We start from the raw sequence: 18,231 nt of genomic DNA, 5'->3' as shown, positions 1-18,231 counted from the left end.
GAACTGTTYATTTTTAGTGAGCTCTCTTTTCCACAGGCCAATCTGCAAACCTGCTTTGTGTCCTGGACAAGTAGGAGAAAAGGTAGGAAATATTTTACTTTAAGGTGTGGACCTCACAGACGGGATACAACGCATACTATCCTTGCTGAGTCCAAGTGTTGTAAGAGGAGATAAAGGACTGAAAGCAAAAGCATCCCAGCCAGATTATTAGTTCATAACAGTTTSTATTGAACCTGAAACACATATGCCAGACAATTTTATCCTTTCTGGGTAATACATTTTAATTCTATCTGGTCCTGGATAGATTTTTCTCCCTATTTGTTACTATTCATGTTTCAGCATGTGTTTGGTCTAACTCTCAAACAGAGACTTTTCAGGAGAAATGAAATCTCTTAGGGAAGCCCTGATACTGGCTTCTCAGTGCTGGAAGAAGCAATTTGAATGCCTCTTCAGTAATCAGACATTTTCTTTTGAATTCTCATCCTATTTCTTAAATGAAATCAGGAACTGAGGATTCCAAAGATGACAGTTACCCTGATATCAAAAATTACCTAGTGACTTGGCAAATATGTAGGGCTAGATATATATACAAAGGACAAATACTTTTACAACACTATAGATGTAAAGATCCAGTGTAAAAAGCTGTTTGTATTGGCTACACCATCTCAGGGCATGTTGTCCAACCCAGGAAAAAATTCAAGCCATGTTGCACATTTTTAGACATTTCTGGGTCTTTCAACAAAACTATAGTCCATGAAAGAATTGGAAAGTATTTCGAAATATTTCAGCTTGCYTTAAGTAGAACTGAGCTATGACAATTAACATAGACTAAAATCAATTTACATAGACTGTCTAACTGGGACATTGTTGGTCCATTTCTGTTGCTTTGATTCTTTATCTTCGTTCACTCATATTTTCAGCTAACTGTCTTTTCCTAAACTTTGAAATGTATCTCTGTTCTCTGAAACTGCTCTGAGTGCAATTCCATGGTATGGTCTAAAATATAGATCTGCCACACTAACTTAAAATTCTTGGTTAGCATTACCTGGAAGATACATTATTCAAAGCAATTATTCAAAATATATGTGTTGATGGGTGTCAGCATGCAAGTTATATTCATTGTAATGTCAAAAGGGTATGTATTACAATTTTTGTTTACTGTTCAAATATCCTTTTACTTTTGCCAGGGGTAACTTTATTATTATAATTTTTAGGATACCTTTCAAGATATTGTTTTATAAGRTTTGTTTACTATTAGTCCTGCAGCTATCTTAGAACATCAGCATCCATTTGTTTTGCACCACTGGCTCTAAATGTTCAGAAAAAATTGAGTGCCATAACTGTTTTCACCTGCTGAGATCCAATACAAGAACTATTTTCCTTTATCTAGGAGACATGAGATTTTACTTTGCAAATACCAAATATAGTGTACATTATTTCCATGCATACTAGTTAAAAAAGAGAAAAAAAAAAACCCCAACCCAGCAAAGATGAAGTGTTAGAGAAAGCATTTGACTAGAAAGTAAGATTCCAAAGTCAGCACTTGATGAAGATATTACAAATAATGTACATCATAATGCCTTTAAGAGCAACACTGCCTGAAGGGTCTATAGAAAYACAGTTCTGGGGTATCAGCACAGGRTATATCAATGTTTACTTGCAGTGCAAGAAATACAACAGCATGTGTATCACAAGCCAGAAATTCAGAATTCACAAGTATTTTAAGTTTGGTGCGGTGCAAACTGTAGCACTTACGTGTGTAGTTTTAGAAATGGTCCTGTGGATAGACTTGCTGATATTTTTTGCAACAAATAAGCTTTGACTAGTGATATAGGAGGAAGTAGCTRCAGCACTTCTTTTGAAATTATTAAGAGACTACCTATACAATGCTGTACCAAGARAACAATATATCAAAAATATATAAATACTGGCATTCTGAGAAATACAAAATGATTCCATAAAACCAGAGGAAAAGAACAGCAAAAATCACAGATATTTTAGTAGATCTCAGTAGATKTAATTCATTATTATATAAAAATCCACAGTACTGGTTCTGATTTTTGGTAGTTTTYCCATCAGTACTTTCAGTGGTGAACTAATGAAAATATTTGCCCTGATATATCAACTACTCTAACACGCAAAGAAAATGGCTTTGTCTRTCTCAACCCTTTTTTGAAATGTATTTGAATCAAGATGGAAATCTCRAAAATATGATGTGAGTTCAGAGTAAGGAGAGATTTACCAACTCTGTAGTTAGAAAGACAGTGGCAGAAAATGCTTTTAACAAGAGACTAACATAGGGTTAAAGCCAAATTTTTCTTGAACAGATGATATTTCAGATGGCCACACTATTCCAGATGCATCAATTTCCTTGAAAATCCAATCCATATATGTGCATATGCTGTGCTGGCAGGAGGACTGACTGAAATGGCCAAAACCCAAGAGCTAATATTCTTTTGGCCAGAATAATGCAATTATTATTTTCCTAGCTATCAGTCTAAGCATACAGAGCCATCTGTTATGCAAAGCAAACATACACATCTCAATTACAGAAAATGCAGTTGCCTTGACAGAATTTGGATTACACCACTAACCAGGGCTGTAAAATTTGTTTTAAGCTAGTGTATAATGGATGCCTTTCAGGAGTTTCCTAATTAGCATTTACCTGCTTAAACTAATTATCCATCCTTCTTCTTTACTGGCTTATTAAACTTTGTTGGATACTATGCATAAACCAGATTAATATGAACATAAGACAATAATAAACATTAAAGTTCCAATTCTTTACTGTATTAGCAACATGGTGGTGTACCGATTTCAAAATGTGAGATTCTTGATACTAACTCCCAAACAGATTAAGTCAGGGATTAAAGTCTATTACAAAACGAGGGACTTTAATGAGAGACAAGAATACTGATATGAGCTAGAAACAGCTCTTGTTTCCATTTCTGTCAYTGGGTTTGCCAAAGCCAGCATAAAATAACAATTACTGAACTTATTACAGCCAATTGCCTGCATGTTCTTTGAGGACTTAATGAACCTCTATTCATATTCTCACCAGATAATATTTAAAATTAGTCTTTTTTTTGTCACCAAATGTTAAAATTTCCCATTTAATTGTTGGTGGGGGACAGCAAAACTGACAGTAAGTAGCTTATGCTAATAGTTGCTTCCTCATGGCTGTGTGGGTCCCAATTTAAAGTAGCTGAAATAAGTATTGTTTCAGTTTTCCTTTTCCTCCTCAGGCTGACTGCAGTAGAAGTAGATAGTCCCACTCTGAAAATCGCCATGCAAAATATTTCTGCTTCATTTCTAAGTGGAAGCAGAAAGAAACTTTCCTGCCTAAACATTTCTAAATGCTGCAGGATTATGAATAAGCATTAACAAGTAACTTTCTCCCCACTTCTGTCCTGCCTTTTAATCTTTCAAAAACAGTTGTCAGCAATTAAATGGAAAAAAAATCAACCCCCCCCCCCCAAATGATTATATTTTACAAATTCATCTTTTCATATTAGTGAGCATTTGTGAAAACATCAAAATGTGTTGGAGCCCTCCCTGCAAGACATTTTAATGGTCTCTTTCAGCATTTCTTGACTCCAAATGACTCCCTGTCATCGTGTCAGCTCCCTGGATAATGCAGGGTACTCCATAAACATCCAGTAATAGGACACAAGGGAAGTACTATTAGAGTGTCCCTTTCCTATCAGGTATAGAGGTTTAAAGTTCAAAACAACTGAGAAAAGAAACTTCATTTGTTCTCAATAAATTAATAATGATCCTTTGTGGCAAAAAGTTTTCATACACATCTCAACATCCAACACTGATAGACACTTTTTTCAATTGTGTTTTAGGATGAACAGGATGCAACTTTAAACAGCTGATTMAATAATCCATGCAAAATACAGAAATCAAATAATTATTTCCTTAAGAACGATGGACAGAAGAATGCATCATACAGAGTTATGTTCTAGAATTGAAAGCATGTACTTACTTGGGACAGGCCTAAATAGATGGAGACAGTTTCTGAAATGTACAAAAATTTTCCTTCTTGATTTAGTGCAAATACAAATCCATCCAGGGACTACAGAGTAAGGGGAGAAAAAAAAGTGAATAGATTAATAAAAAATTCTGAACTACAAATAGAAAWAGATTCAAACAAAGATATTACAGAATAAATTGAAGAAAATATTCTGAGTTTTATGACAGTGGTCTTAATTTGAACCCTTAAGACAATTCCATTCTAATCTGTCTACATATCAATAAACAGCATATGAGTATATTACTAAATCCAAGTTGATGAGTATATTGCTAAGTTCATTTACTCCCATGCTTATATCTGCCATATCCTCTACAACATTTATCTCATTTTCTTGATGGAAGAAATACAGAAAAGTAAAATGTTCTTTTTTAACATGAAGAAATAAATAAGGAAAACTAATAATCTCTCAATTGAATGGTGTATATAAAAAAATCAGACACCATCCTTCAGAATCAAAGCAGAGAATTTCCATTTCCAAAAACTGAAAAGGCRAAAATAAAATCCTATCACCACTCAAACCACTGTGGACCTCAATAATTTGTAACTTAATTGGGGATTACGCACACATGCACACATGTGCACGCACACATACACACACCATTTTCCTTTTGTTAGACAACAATGACAATCAGCAGATTACTGTCAAATATGTTTACAGCTTATGTCTCTAGAAATGCTATAAATTTCATCCCTTTGGTGTGAAAGTCTAGATCGGATTTTGCTTTGACAGGTTCAAGTCTTTGGATGTGGTTTCCATTTCAACCGCAAAAATCAAAATRCAACTACAGTGATTAATGCATATCTTTCAAAACATGAGTGCAGTTAATAAAAGACTAAGTATTCTAAACTGAGATGGAGTAAATCACTGCACATCAAGAAGGGAGAATACCTCAATGAATAAGTGAAAATCTTCACTAGGAAGAGACTACTTTTCATACACTATCCATGCCTTTAACTTTCTGTCTTTTATGAGGGTGATTATTGGCAAACAATCATTCACTATTGCAAAAGTAAAATCATAAAATTCCAGAAAATTAGAAATGTTAAAACAGCTCAGAAAATATGAAACACTCCAAATGCTAGGAGAAACAAGGAACAATCCCCCACATCTCATCCCAAATATCCCCTTGTGATAAAAGAACATGTAAAGAAAATTTTAACTGTAGCATTTGAGAGATCAGCCTTATTTTGGAARGAAAAAGCACATAAATTTGATGGAGATACATGATGACAAAATCATGTAATCACTCCTTTGAAAATACATAACAGTGATTTCTRAGGGGTTTTAATAGATTTTTTCTGCTTCTTGATTAATTTCTAACAGGCTGCTAGTCAGAAGCTGTCTTTGGCAAAAATTCACCCTTCTCTGATGTAGTAGGTGGTGGAATTAGTTCAAAAATATGAATTTTCTAAAAATAACAGACCACATATTGGAAAACAAACCCTCACTAAAGACACTGCATTAAAGAAAGACTCTAATTTATATTTATGAATTAATAAAAATGTAAATCTGCATAGATCTCCTTCATGTAAAAACATTTATATTATGCAAGTCATTTATGGCCTCTTATAAATCATCATCATTTCTTTTTCAAATTATTAACATCACTTCCTTGAATTTTTAACATTAATAACAGGTGGAATATTTGGAACAGTGAAGTTCGAACTTGGATGCATACCAGGACAATCAAAACMTTTGCACAGCTGATCTCTCCCACAATGTACAACATCTTTTACTCAGAAAAGAAAATCTTTAAAGGTCTTAGTTAAAGCATTCCTGACTCTCTGTTGTGTGTTCATTTGAGGAAGCTGGTTTAACCCTTAGTTAGTGATAAAAGTGAGAAGCATGACACTGTCTCCCTGGTTGCCTATCTAAAACTCCATTCTCTACAAACAACAAGAAATTGTCACACTGACTCAGACTAATGGCCTATCTGCAGCAGTCAGTTTTCCTGGTTCTGACAGTATGTACAGAGATGCTTCAGGACAGTGTTTGGAATATCCATATGGGTAATGACGAGCCTACCAGAGGTTTCTTACTAACCTGTTCTTAGTAGTTGGCATGACTGTGATATCTTCCTTAGAATTATTATTATTTTTTAATATTGTTATATTCCTGGCTCAATGATGTCTTGAGGAAAGATGTTTCATAAGTTATTTGTGTATCATATAAACACAAATTTCCTCTTCTCAGTTTTTTAAATAGTCAGGCTTTTTGCGTTGTCCCTTGCTCTGTTACTTGAGAGGACATACGGTTTGAGAATATTTATGATCTTGTCTGCTTAGCACACTAATGTGTAATTATCTGGCATATCTGGACAAAGTTTTGCAAAAACAGGAAAAAATAATTCTCTGAGTCACTGATGGTTTTTCCCCTTCTTTTATACAAATCATCTTATTTAGGAATTCAGGCTTAATGAAACAAAAGTTTGAAGAAAGCTTTTAGTACTGACCAGGCAGAAATGTTTCCCTCAGTGTAGTTTTGAAATTGGCTGAAACCAGTTTTATTGGGAAAACAAAAACAAATAAAACTATGTCTGGATGACATAGCTGTACAAAGATAATTCAACCTCTACAGCTAAAGTTTGAAAGTCATCAGCAACTGGAAAAGCGTTGAAGTAAGAAGTGTTAGYCATCTTAAGCACTTGCTACTTTTCCATGCCATTAACTCTGATTCTCTGCTTTCAGTTAAATACTTTACTTATTTAATCTTTTCTTCTCTTTCTTTCTGGGAGACTATTCCTTACTTTTGCCCCCAAGTTTTGCAAGAGATGTAACTGAGGAGGCACCACTGAAGGACTAGCCAATGATTAGCAGTTACTGGACACCTAATTACTTCTGTGTCCAAAGATGTTAGAACAAAAGCTCCAAGTACTAAGCTCGAGTCCTGATACCTAAGAAAAATGACAATAAAAATAGGAGAAGAAACAGACATCTTCCAACGCAAGGCAGTTCCTCCCACCAGTATGAAAGGGCTGAGACAGACCACTTTTGTGACAATGTTGTTGTTCCTTTTGCAGGTCAAACAGTAGTTCTGAAGGACTGTCTCATTCGTTATTCATAGGTATTATTTATGAATATTTATTATTTAAGTAATGCGTGTTGAAATTTTTCAATTTTTCATAAAGCGAACGTCCTTTGTGCATGCCAAGAGAGCAGCAGACTCCAGAGAAGGTGCAAGGCAACACAACACAGGTTATGTTGYATGCTGCAGAAGAGTATCTGATACCATTGTATACTACATAGTCACAAACAATTTTCTTTTAATGAGAAATATCTGGAAGTATTATTCATATTACCTATGCATACTAAGRACACAACAAGTGAGAGAAGGGTAATGGATTTAGTCAGTTTGCAAATATCTCTTTTAAAAGGAGCACCACAGTGTTKTTCAGCCAGAATGTCTGAACAGTTTCAATGTGGTTCAAAAGCAAATAGGATTTCTGTTCTGGACATCCAGACCTAACTATCATATAAAAATGGGGCCCGAAAAGGTAACTGTTCTTTGTAATGTCCTATTTTCATTGAAGGAGATACCATGAATATACAAAAAAAAATTTTTTTTTTTTAAATTTAGTATTTTTAAAATAGTAAATGAAGTAGACTGTCATAAATCCAATCCTATCTCATCTAGTGTGGCAGCTGAGAAAGGGTCAGGGTGACCCCAAATGCCAATTTTGAGTACGATCCAATTTAAGATAGACTGGCAACTTCTTGTTTAAAAGTACGTTTACTGGTTTTATGCAAAATGTGATTAAAGCTGAAGCTCCCTATTACTTTTGATTTCAGAAAACCATTATATATTATGCTGTTTCAATCACCACAGGCTACTTTTTAATTTATTTTTTTTTAACTGCCCCACTGTTTTCAACAGGCGCCAATTAAGATTCTGGGGTCAAAGGGTTAATTACATCTTCTTACCCACTATGTAGAATTTTCTGATTATTAACCAAGGTTGGATTAAGATGAAAAAGAACCGACACAAATGTTAATGCTTGCCCCTCCTCAAGAAGATTTATCATAATACCATGCTGAAATCTATATGCTCTCTTCAAAGCTGTTAAAGAATGAAATCTTGGAGGGAACACTAAAATAAATGCTTTAAAGACATGCAAGTATCTGATTTTTTGAGCCAGTTTTCTTATTACTGAAAACTGTTCTAAATTAGCCAGGCAGGACTGATACAAGTTTTCCTTTGTCACATATGAGCAAGTCAATGTGGTAGACATGAAGGAAGTGAGACTCAGATTTAAAAGTCACTAGCTAAAGCATCTCAGAACAATAATGCAAATTATTATAATTTATATCCTCTGACATCAGAATAATAGAAAAATGTAAAGCACAGGTTTTTAACCCAAAATACTAATTGCCTTTTACAGTATTTGAAGCACAGTGAGGTTATTTCCTTTCAGGATATGAAACCCACTGTACCACTTTGACCGAATATGCACTTATGTATAATGCATCATAGTAAATGGATTTATATTTGTCAGAGGAATTTTGTCCCAGCCATTTTTGCATATTCCCACCACAGGCAAATTTAATTCACTGGAGTCTTACTACAGTGTCCTTCTGGAGAATATCCTCATATTTCATACTATCCATGAAGTCCCTAATTCTTCCTAGTGTGTTCCAATGGTTCAAAAAACCCTGTTACCCTGACCTAAACTCCAGTTAGAGTGAAGAATTACCAGTAGGCTAGGTTATTTTAATGACAGATTATTTTAAACTAAGCCTTCACCATCTGTTCCACCCCCTAATTATGAATGCAAAAAGGACATATTTCACAATTACATCAGTAAAAAGTAAGATATACATGATTTAAATGCATGCATGTGTTCTTTGTCCAATGCAGCACRCATCTGTGATGCTTTTCTCATCATTCAGACTCTGATCAGGAATTAGGGGCTGGGGAAGGGAACACTCCCCCTGATAAAACAGATTAATTGACATACTAAACTTTTTCCTAGAAAACAGATCATCTTAATTAGTATTTTTCACTCTTATGACATTGTGGTATTATAACTGGAGCTGAGCATTAATTTGAGGACAAAGCCTGTCACCAATTAGACACACAAAATTCAAYAGCAACAATATTTCAACAGCAAAAATATTTCACTTTTTTTTTAAGAGAGAGGAAGCATTGGATGCAATTGACATTTATGAAAGAAAATAGTCCAACTCATAATATACATATAATTGCATTATTTATGTAGCGTGTTACCACATGGCTTAAAAAGTATGATTTACTAAAGAAAGAAACAAGAAAGTAAGTTTCATTTCAACATGGCAACCTTTTTTGGTTGGGGGGTTAAAATGAAATAACAGGCACAAGTGATGGCTAACAGAAATCTGGCCTCAGTACCCATCTTCTGTGCTCTTATTATTAAGATATCAGAGCAATATCCTCCAGCAACATCAACAAACATGCAAAAGCATAACTACTTAGGTGGAAAATCTGACCTTGGGCTTTCACAATTAAGTACTATGAGACAATCGAAGTATTGTGCTGGGAAATAGGATTTTACATGGGATATATTTGATGCACATGAATAAAAATGAGCAACTGAAGTTTGATCATCTACTGACTTACACAAATATCTAAAAGCTTTATTCCTTCTCTTCCATCTTTTTAATCCCTTGCAAACAAACAAAGCAACCCCAAACAAACAAAACAAAATACCTACCCCCAAACAAAAGCCCAAATTAAATAAAAAGACATAATACTTTTTTTTTTCAGTGTTCCTTGGGCTACAAGCTTTTTACCACTGAGTAAAAATCCCAACATAAAACACACAGAAATCCTTCTTTTCAACTCTCATACCGCTGCCATTTTTTCAATCATAGTCCACCATAACGGTTATATGGCTACATGACCATAGACTCCTTGTGAATTAATGACACATACTTGGCAGCAAAGCAACATACATTTGGCACCAAAACAACTACAGTAAAAAAGATGAGGTAAGGGGACAAACTCAAAGGATGTGGTTAGCACGGACTTTGATGCCAGCTTYCTAATTTGTCATTTTCGTGCTCTTTGCTCGTGTGGTCAGGATGCAATTTATGACAACAAGAGAGTGCCAAAAAATAAAATTGTCAATAATAAGGAGGTCTGGTTTATAGCTTAAAGCCAAGAAATGAAGGAGGAGGAGTAAACTTTACTGATTCCCTTGATGCATCTTTTGCAGACATACAGAATGTGTATGTGTATGCATCCAAAGCAGCAAAAGCTTGCAGTGGCAATTTTACTACTTGATTAGAAAAAAAGCATATATTATCCCAGAATGGAACTATYGCAAAAGTGGAAAGTGCAGAAGAGAAAAATTTAGAGGTGAGAATAGTGTTTAAAGGTGGTGGTCAAGTTCTTAAGATGTACTCCCACGTCTGTTCACTGATAACATATTGACAAGTATCAGAGGTGATTTTAAGAATCACAGCAAGATTAYAAATCTCCAAGTGATAGATGTTCAAGAAAAAAGTCTGAGATTAAGAGTTTGACAATTTTTTGAGTATAAAAGCAATAAATTACTTTTAGGAATCTCTGCTTTGTTGATAGCAATTTTTTTTTCTAGGAGTCCATTTGATATTGTTGCAAAATTTCAAACTACTCTGTGAAGCCGTGTATTAAAGCACTGAACTTTCATCTTTATGATTTCTGATGAGTTCCTAACCTTCCATTATTTAGTATTCCTAGAGCTCCTAGTGCTGGCTCCAGACATTTTGGACAGCAGATTGTGATGCCACTAACTGCACGCCATGTAATGCGATCAAGTTTCTTTATTTAGGATGAGACTTGTCATACAGAGATTACATTATGTATCTCTTCCCCTGAGAAAGTGATCACTTTGGGTCAGGATTAAGCACACATCTATCCCTGGACTGGCTTTGCTTTGAATATGCAGTGTTTGAATGTAAATGTTTTCTGCCTTTTGGTGGTACAAATACTAAAATCAGTTACACATTTCTGCACTGAGAGATGCTGCCCTGAATAAAGGACTTGGCAATGCACGTACCTGCCTAACATTCACTAAATAAGTGACAAAAGTGAAAGAGTAAGGTGACCAGCAGCAGGAGCTGACATACATGGAGTTGCCAGAGTAAGGGCTTGAATCCCCAGACCTGCACCTCAGACCACATGGCAAGAGATTTGGGAACCTGATCTGTGGGAACACTGTGCAAGAAGAAGCAAAACTGATTGTGGGAACAATAAACATTGTTGTGAATGTTATTGTTTCCCAACCTGCAAGTTTGAAGCCCTTTTATGTTATGTATGAATATTTCAGTTTATGTAAGCTCAATTCAAATTGATCTTATATTCATTCTGTAGGTGCATGTTTGGATAGCTTTTCTGTCAATCTGCACAACCTGACACTATGTGAAAGTAAACAGATAAAGGTAGCTAAATGTCAGTTGTCCAAAAACCTAGGAGAAAAATTAAAAGGAAGAACTGTGTATATAGAGTTAACTTCACTCTTAAAATACTGCCCGCGCTCAATGGCTATTCAGATGCTCTGGTGATTGATCCTGACAATTGGCTTGCTAGAATTCAGCCTCCATCCCAGACCTGAATATGTGCTCTCACTTGCATCACACAATTTCATACATATGAAGCAGAGAGGTTGTGTTCAAGGAAGAACAGGATGAGGGGCTTATGCTTACCATATTTAATCTATTAGATGGCAATACATACAACTAAAATAGATTTGGATGAGAAATTGATTTTTTTGACTAGCATATCATTCTGATTCCTACTCTTCTTGAAAGAAGAACATCTTGAGAATACTTTTCAGACAACGGAATACAGATATTTATATGAACACAGAACATTAAGGACAAATCCATAGCCTCCCCGATCCAGTGCTGTTTCTAACCATAACCCTTAGAAGTAACATGGAAAAAAAATTAAAACCTCATGTTCTTATCTGCAGCCTCTTATTCCATGTTACAATGCAGAGAAGACAGAACCTGGTCCTAATCTACTGAGAGTTCCTCCAGCTGTCATTAATCCTTAAACTAATGCAGGAGATTCTTTTGCCGTACCCATTCTTTATCCACCTATGGGAGTGTGGAGCAGTTCCACATATGTTMCCTCTGAAGTCTTCCAGGATCCACAGACAGCTGGGCTAAATTAAAGCAGCCATTTGCTTTTCCACTAAAAAACGGTGTATAGAAGTCTCCAGAGCAGTTATTGCCACTTGAATTCTTAATCTTGTGACTTGAATCCTTGAATCTGTACTGGCATTATTCAGAACTTGCTAGTTACTAGAAGTTGGGTTTATAGAGACATGGGGGAAAAAAAGGACAAAAGCCCACAATACTGAAACACCTGAAGGTCTGTATTGTGAAGGGGTTCTTGCAACTCTGAAACTTGTTTCCTCTACTCTGCAAGTTTTTGTTTGTCTAGCCTACTAACAGCATTCAAATCCATGGCTAGTTYTTTTCAGATTTGACAGAGGTCTTAGAGAAATTCCTACAGGTCTCGAGAAAATGGATTTAYAATGGAGATGAGACCTCTGAGAGCCTTTGCAGCAGTAAAAGATGGACAGAGTTTCTACAGCATTAGACATCACAGAACAGAGACCTTTCAGATGTCCTGATCACTGAAAATACTCTGGTTACACTTCTTTACAACACAAAAGTCAGTAGAAGACAGGATGGAAATCTGCAGAAAACTATGCTGTGCTGTTCTGGTACTCACAGAAGCTTTGATTTCCATTCACTTATCTGTGCAGGGAACACAGGAATACTGCAACTACATGGGACAAATATCTTTCTAAAACAAGTTGGAGACTTCATTCATAATAAAAATATTTTAAAATCTTCCCCTGAAATAATTATCCACGACATCTACATTCTTCACAGTAAAATTGATGTCTTTATGCTGGGTTGCAATACTTTGTGCAAGGGCTTTGAGCTTACAGTGCTTCAGTCCAGAAGTACATTTCACACAAAAGTGGCAAATGCCCATTTATGTGAAAATCAATTATCCTGAGGGAACTGGAGGTCTGGTCCTGAATGCATGTGAGGAAATCAACTCAGTTTGCCACTACAAAACACTATTGCTATGTTGACCTTCCACTTCTGTTTCACAGCTGGGGTATGAGACCAGGTGAGAAGACAGCATGTAGGTTTGCCATCAACAGGACTCTAATCTCACCCTAGGCTATGAGGAAACACTGTGTTTCTCCCTCCATCCCCTCCCTGCTTCTCTCCTTCCCTCTTCTTCTTTTTTTTTGTTTTTTTTTTGGTTTTTTTTTGTTTTGTTTCCTGAGCTAACCTCCAATGCCTGTGTAGGTAAAGATAAGTATGGATTTTGCTATTTACCAGCTCATTGCACAAATTCAAGCATATCAACAGCACTGAGTGGCTCTTCCAATGAAAAAGGTTTATATTCTTCTTAAAATACAAGCTAATATATTACAGTGGCACCTCTGACTGCTGTGATAATTAAGGGTCTGTTTGCATTTCCATAATAAAATCCTATTCTCTAGTGTGGGGACTGGTAAGCGAGTTATGATTTGTCCAGAAGCCAGAAATACAAGGTTTCAACTAATATCTTTTTTTCCTTTTAAAGACAGAAAATGTTCATCTATATTTTTACCACAGGGTTTTAGTGTGCAGCCAAATTAACATGCTATTCCATTAAGGGGAACCCTGGATCAGCTGAAGCATAAAGTATCAGTAACCTGCTCATCAAAGGGTGCTCAAGATTTCCTTGACACGAAAGAGTACAGTAGTTGTTGGTTGTGCCAATAATCCACAACACTACATTATCTAAACAGCCCTGAATAAGTCTTGACATCACCAATCCTAATGCTATTTATTGCACATGTCAACAATCTACGTTGTATCTCATGTCCCGAGTAGGAACTGACATGATTGCTCTCCACTGTTACTATCTGTTTCACTCAATTTGGAAAAGACCTGAAGCTTAGTTTCTCCGTAATATGACTGAGGTAAAAGTGCCTTCATCAATGAAAGTGATAAAAGAAAACTCCTCCTCTTGCCAAATGTTAGCACCATTTTCCTGTTATTAAGAACCACCCAGAGAAAACCAAGGAAGCACTTTCAATTTTTTATTATGATGCTTYAAATATACAATGTTTAAAGTGGGAGTGTAGCATCCCAGTTTTTCCTGCTTTCTCTGTGATATCTCTCCTCTTTCTGCTGCCATATATTTCTAGCTAAACATTGTTGGGATAAAGGTCTCCCTCACAATTTTCCTGCATCATTTCCCAATTCTGCAATGAAGTTACTATGCCATCCACCGATACCACAAACTATATTAAAATTACTAAAGAAAAATCATATAATACAACAAAGCTTCATTTTCAGTTTTCTCCTGTCTTCAGCACTGTCTTCTTTTTTTCAACTGTAAGCAATACCATACGTGTTTGCCTTATTACTTTCATCTTTTCTCCACTTTTCCCCTTTCTTTAAATCATTGAAAAACTACATTGAGCCAAAATCTAATAGAGTCATAGAAACATAGAATCATAGAATCATAGAATGATTTGGGCTGGAAGGGACCTTTAAAGGCTATCTATTTCCAATTTTTCCTGAAATGAGCTGGGACATCAATTAGATCAGGTTGCTCAGACCCCCGTCCAAGCTGACTTTGAATGTTTTCAGTGGTAGAGCATCCATCACCTCTCTGGGCAACTTGTGCTAGTGTTCCATTACCATCATTGTAAAAAAATGTCWTCTTATATCTACTCTGAATCTACCCTCTTTTAGTTTAAAACTATTACCCCTAGTCCAATCAAACTGCACTGCCAGTGCTTTTTATTCTGCCACGTGAATGTCTTTGCAGTTCAGATTTTGTTCTGTTGCCATGCCCAAATGAACATGCTGCCGGACTCACCACTCAGAAAGTGGTATAGATAGACTGCTGCATGTAAATTTGCCATTTTAATTGGCAGCAACCCCTCCAACTTAAAATAAATAAATWTAAGTGGTCATGCTTTAATGAATTCCGACATACATCTGAATTTCTTCAATCTGTTTTCAGTCACTATAGTGAAAAAGAAATGGTGTTTTATCAGTCGTTCCCTGACTCTGGTTTGAAACCAGATGGGAGAGAGCAGAAGCACACACACACAAGATAACTGCAACAGAAATATAACCAAATGTTTTCTACATCTGAGAAGACTGTTTGAGTTCTGAATAGGGTTTAAAATCGAAACAGTTTTTTCAGCCTAATTGCAATCCTTAGCARGATTACAATTCAGCTTGCTAGAGGTGATTTCCTATTGTACTTAAAACTGGGTTTATTACTAAATTAAAATTTTAATGGAAAAYAAAATAAACASACCATAGTGCTTAGAAATTCAGAACACTTTTTGATCACTGAAGGATGGACATTAATGGTGTATGAAACTTTAAGGCATCCTTGTTTCAAACTGGCATATATTTTTTGCAATATATTTCTAGTTGAATYTTGTCAGAATCAAATTCTCCCTCACAGATTTCCTGGGCCATCTCCTAATSCTTCACTGAAGTTGCTATATCACCCACTGATACCACAAACTAGTAGTAAAATTAATGAGAAATCATATTTTRCAACATATGCAGAACTAGAATTTCCAATGGGCAAATGAACAAGAAAAGGAAAAAATCTGACAAAACCAGTTTTGGAAAGAGAACAGAAAGTATGTACAAACTATAGCTATTTCAAATGAGTGTCCCAAATTTACATATCAAATTCTGCCTACAGCCATCTCCTAAAAAAACTGTTACTCATGCCAAAACTATATCTTTCTGAGAAGTCTCTCTTTTGACATCAAAACTTAGTGTTTCCTAAAACACTCAACAGCAATCTGAAACCAAACCAAAGGCGTGATCAATTTGTGATATATTTCCTTTATTCTAAATAAAAGAGGCTTTAGACACTTCAATATATTCAATAATATGTGCAGATAACTCTAAAGGTCTACAGGCCTTGAAGTTAAAATAGATTAAAATCTAAGGATGGCAGATCCATTGCACACAGATTGGAAAGCATTCCAGTGAATCTGYAAAGGTAAACCGAGAAATTTTTTTATTGCTAAGACAGAAATTTCAGCTGTATAAACATTGTAAAATCYGATTCACAAAGCAACAGAAAAGAATTTAAAAGCACAGAGCAAAAAGAATGCCCAGAAGTTAGGGTGAAACTAACTAATGCAAAGTTAGTTTCACCCTAAGTAAGTTAGGGTCAATACGAATAACTAAGGAATWTCTAAGGAATAAGGAATATCTAATAACTAAGTTATTCCTATGCAAAGGGAATATCCAGAGACTAACTACTGATACAAACTACAGATATTCTGGATTTGGAGCAAAGCTGTACAAGTCTATCAACATTTTGTGCTTCACATACAAATTTGTACTACTGTCTCTGACCTACAATAATTACAGTCTACACATAATGAGCAGTTAATTTCAAAAATCACGATTATCCGACTCCTTAAAAAGCTCTTTTTTATTACACACTAAAATGTTATGCTTCTATACAAATGATATCATAAACTGCTGTTGCAAATACTACAGATTCAAATAGCATTTATTATTTGTAAATGCTTGTTGAACACAGCAGGTGGCAAAATGATTTAGATCATGAACAAATACGTATGGTTGCTTGAGCCCCAATTTTAAAGTAGATAAACCTATTTTCTGGTCCTACATTTAATGGACTAGAAACAAGCAAAATGCAGCTAAACCATCGTACGTATTCTGGCAACTCACTACTTCAAGTGAACTTGCTTATAAGTACTACTGTGCTTAAAACACTTAAAAGCAAGTCGCAGATCCCACATATTCAATGACTGGCTCATCTGCAATATTTCCTCTTACAGTTTTCAAGGAGGATTATGCACTATGGAAAAGAAAATGCAAAGGTAAAAGCAAGTGTTATGTAGTCTAAAATCAATAGACAGAGAGAGGACATTAAGCAAGAGGCTAATAAAAAGATGCTGCCCTAGACAGTAACATAAAGAGCCCTGATATATTTTTCTCTTCAGAAATACTATTCCTTATGCCAATTTTCCCTTAGCACTGCAGTAGTTTCTCTGTGTATATRCACGTCATCTTATTTTTTTGTCTTGCTCCAATTTTATGTTTGCATTTTATTTTCTCATTTCCTTCCTGCTACTCCCCTGTTTCTCTTTACTGGCTTGATGTTTACACAGACCTTTACTAGAATTGCAGGGTTTGGAGAGATCCCATTTTTCTTCTTTGTTGTAATGCCCACAGTTTTTTTTCCCAGAGAAAAGATAAGTTTACCCAGAAAATAAAAAGCTAATACAACCTTTTGCTCATCAACAAAGTATGTCTTGCTGTAGCCAGGAATAAGTTAATAAAACAGGGAAAAAGCTTAGTGGCTTAAAGAAAAAAAACACACCTCCTTGGGGTTATGAACGAACAATGTTGTTTTTTCTTCCCAGCGTGCAAGGATTTAATTAAGTGATAACAGTCACCTTGGGGTGGCTGCACAAGGCAATAATATCTAGGTGAAGAAAAATGCTGAAGAGAGTTGAGTACAGTCAATTTATCTTCAGAGAAGGCAATAAATGAACAAAGCATAGGTATTTGGCTGATTGTTTTGGAATGTTTCCATTACTGATAAACATCAAAATAAAAGGACAAAGATTTGGTATTTCAGTATCTGAAATGCATTAAATACAGAAAGAAACGAAGGAATAAATCACTGTGAGGTCATATCCTAGAGTTCTAATTGCAAATGGTTTGGTAATTATTCAAGCTAAACATAGAACAAGGGAATTTTAATGTTGACACAAAGGATAGAAATACAGCTGAGATGTGTATTTATAGCAAACACAAAACACTGCATGAATTTCACTCTGGAGAAAAAAAAATGGTAAGTGTAGATGGRAAGAAGTGATATATATTACAGAAATATATGCAACTTCGCAGCCAGCTACCCAAATTCAGGGATTTAAAAACAATTTATGAGCTCTTCAGGAAACAAGCAGCAAGCTCAATTATCGGTAAGCCTATGTTCTGCCACCCTCACATACAGAGAGTGAGATGTGTGAGGAAGAGCAACACGAAGCAGAGAAGAAASACTACCAGGAAGAAACATTTCCCCTCACCACAAAGCTGCTAACAATTTGTTTTACATCACTTGCAACATAGGGATTGAAAGGAATACATGGGCTGTCCTTAGAGAGTCTGGTGTGTTCAAAGGG

General features: G+C 35.5%; 1 protein-coding gene across 1 annotated transcript in view; it reads right to left on the bottom strand.

Annotated features, from left to right (window-relative positions):
* The window catches only part of NPAS3 (neuronal PAS domain protein 3), a 401,776-nt gene that overhangs the window by 171,525 nt on the left and 212,020 nt on the right, over positions 1 to 18,231 (bottom strand). The window contains exon 3 of the mRNA XM_057385383.1: positions 3,992 to 4,081. Within this exon, the coding sequence (XP_057241366.1) occupies positions 3,992 to 4,081 (90 nt within the window). The remainder of the gene's footprint in view (positions 1 to 3,991; positions 4,082 to 18,231) is intronic.

The sequence above is a fragment of the Malurus melanocephalus genome, unplaced genomic scaffold (genome assembly GCF_030028575.1).
Source record: "Malurus melanocephalus ecotype Western Australia unplaced genomic scaffold, MMel_1.1 scaffold_0, whole genome shotgun sequence".
Lineage (NCBI taxonomy): Eukaryota > Metazoa > Chordata > Aves > Passeriformes > Maluridae > Malurus > Malurus melanocephalus.
The sequence above is the reverse complement of the archived record's forward strand: the minus strand, read 5'-3'. Positions and strand labels throughout refer to the sequence as shown.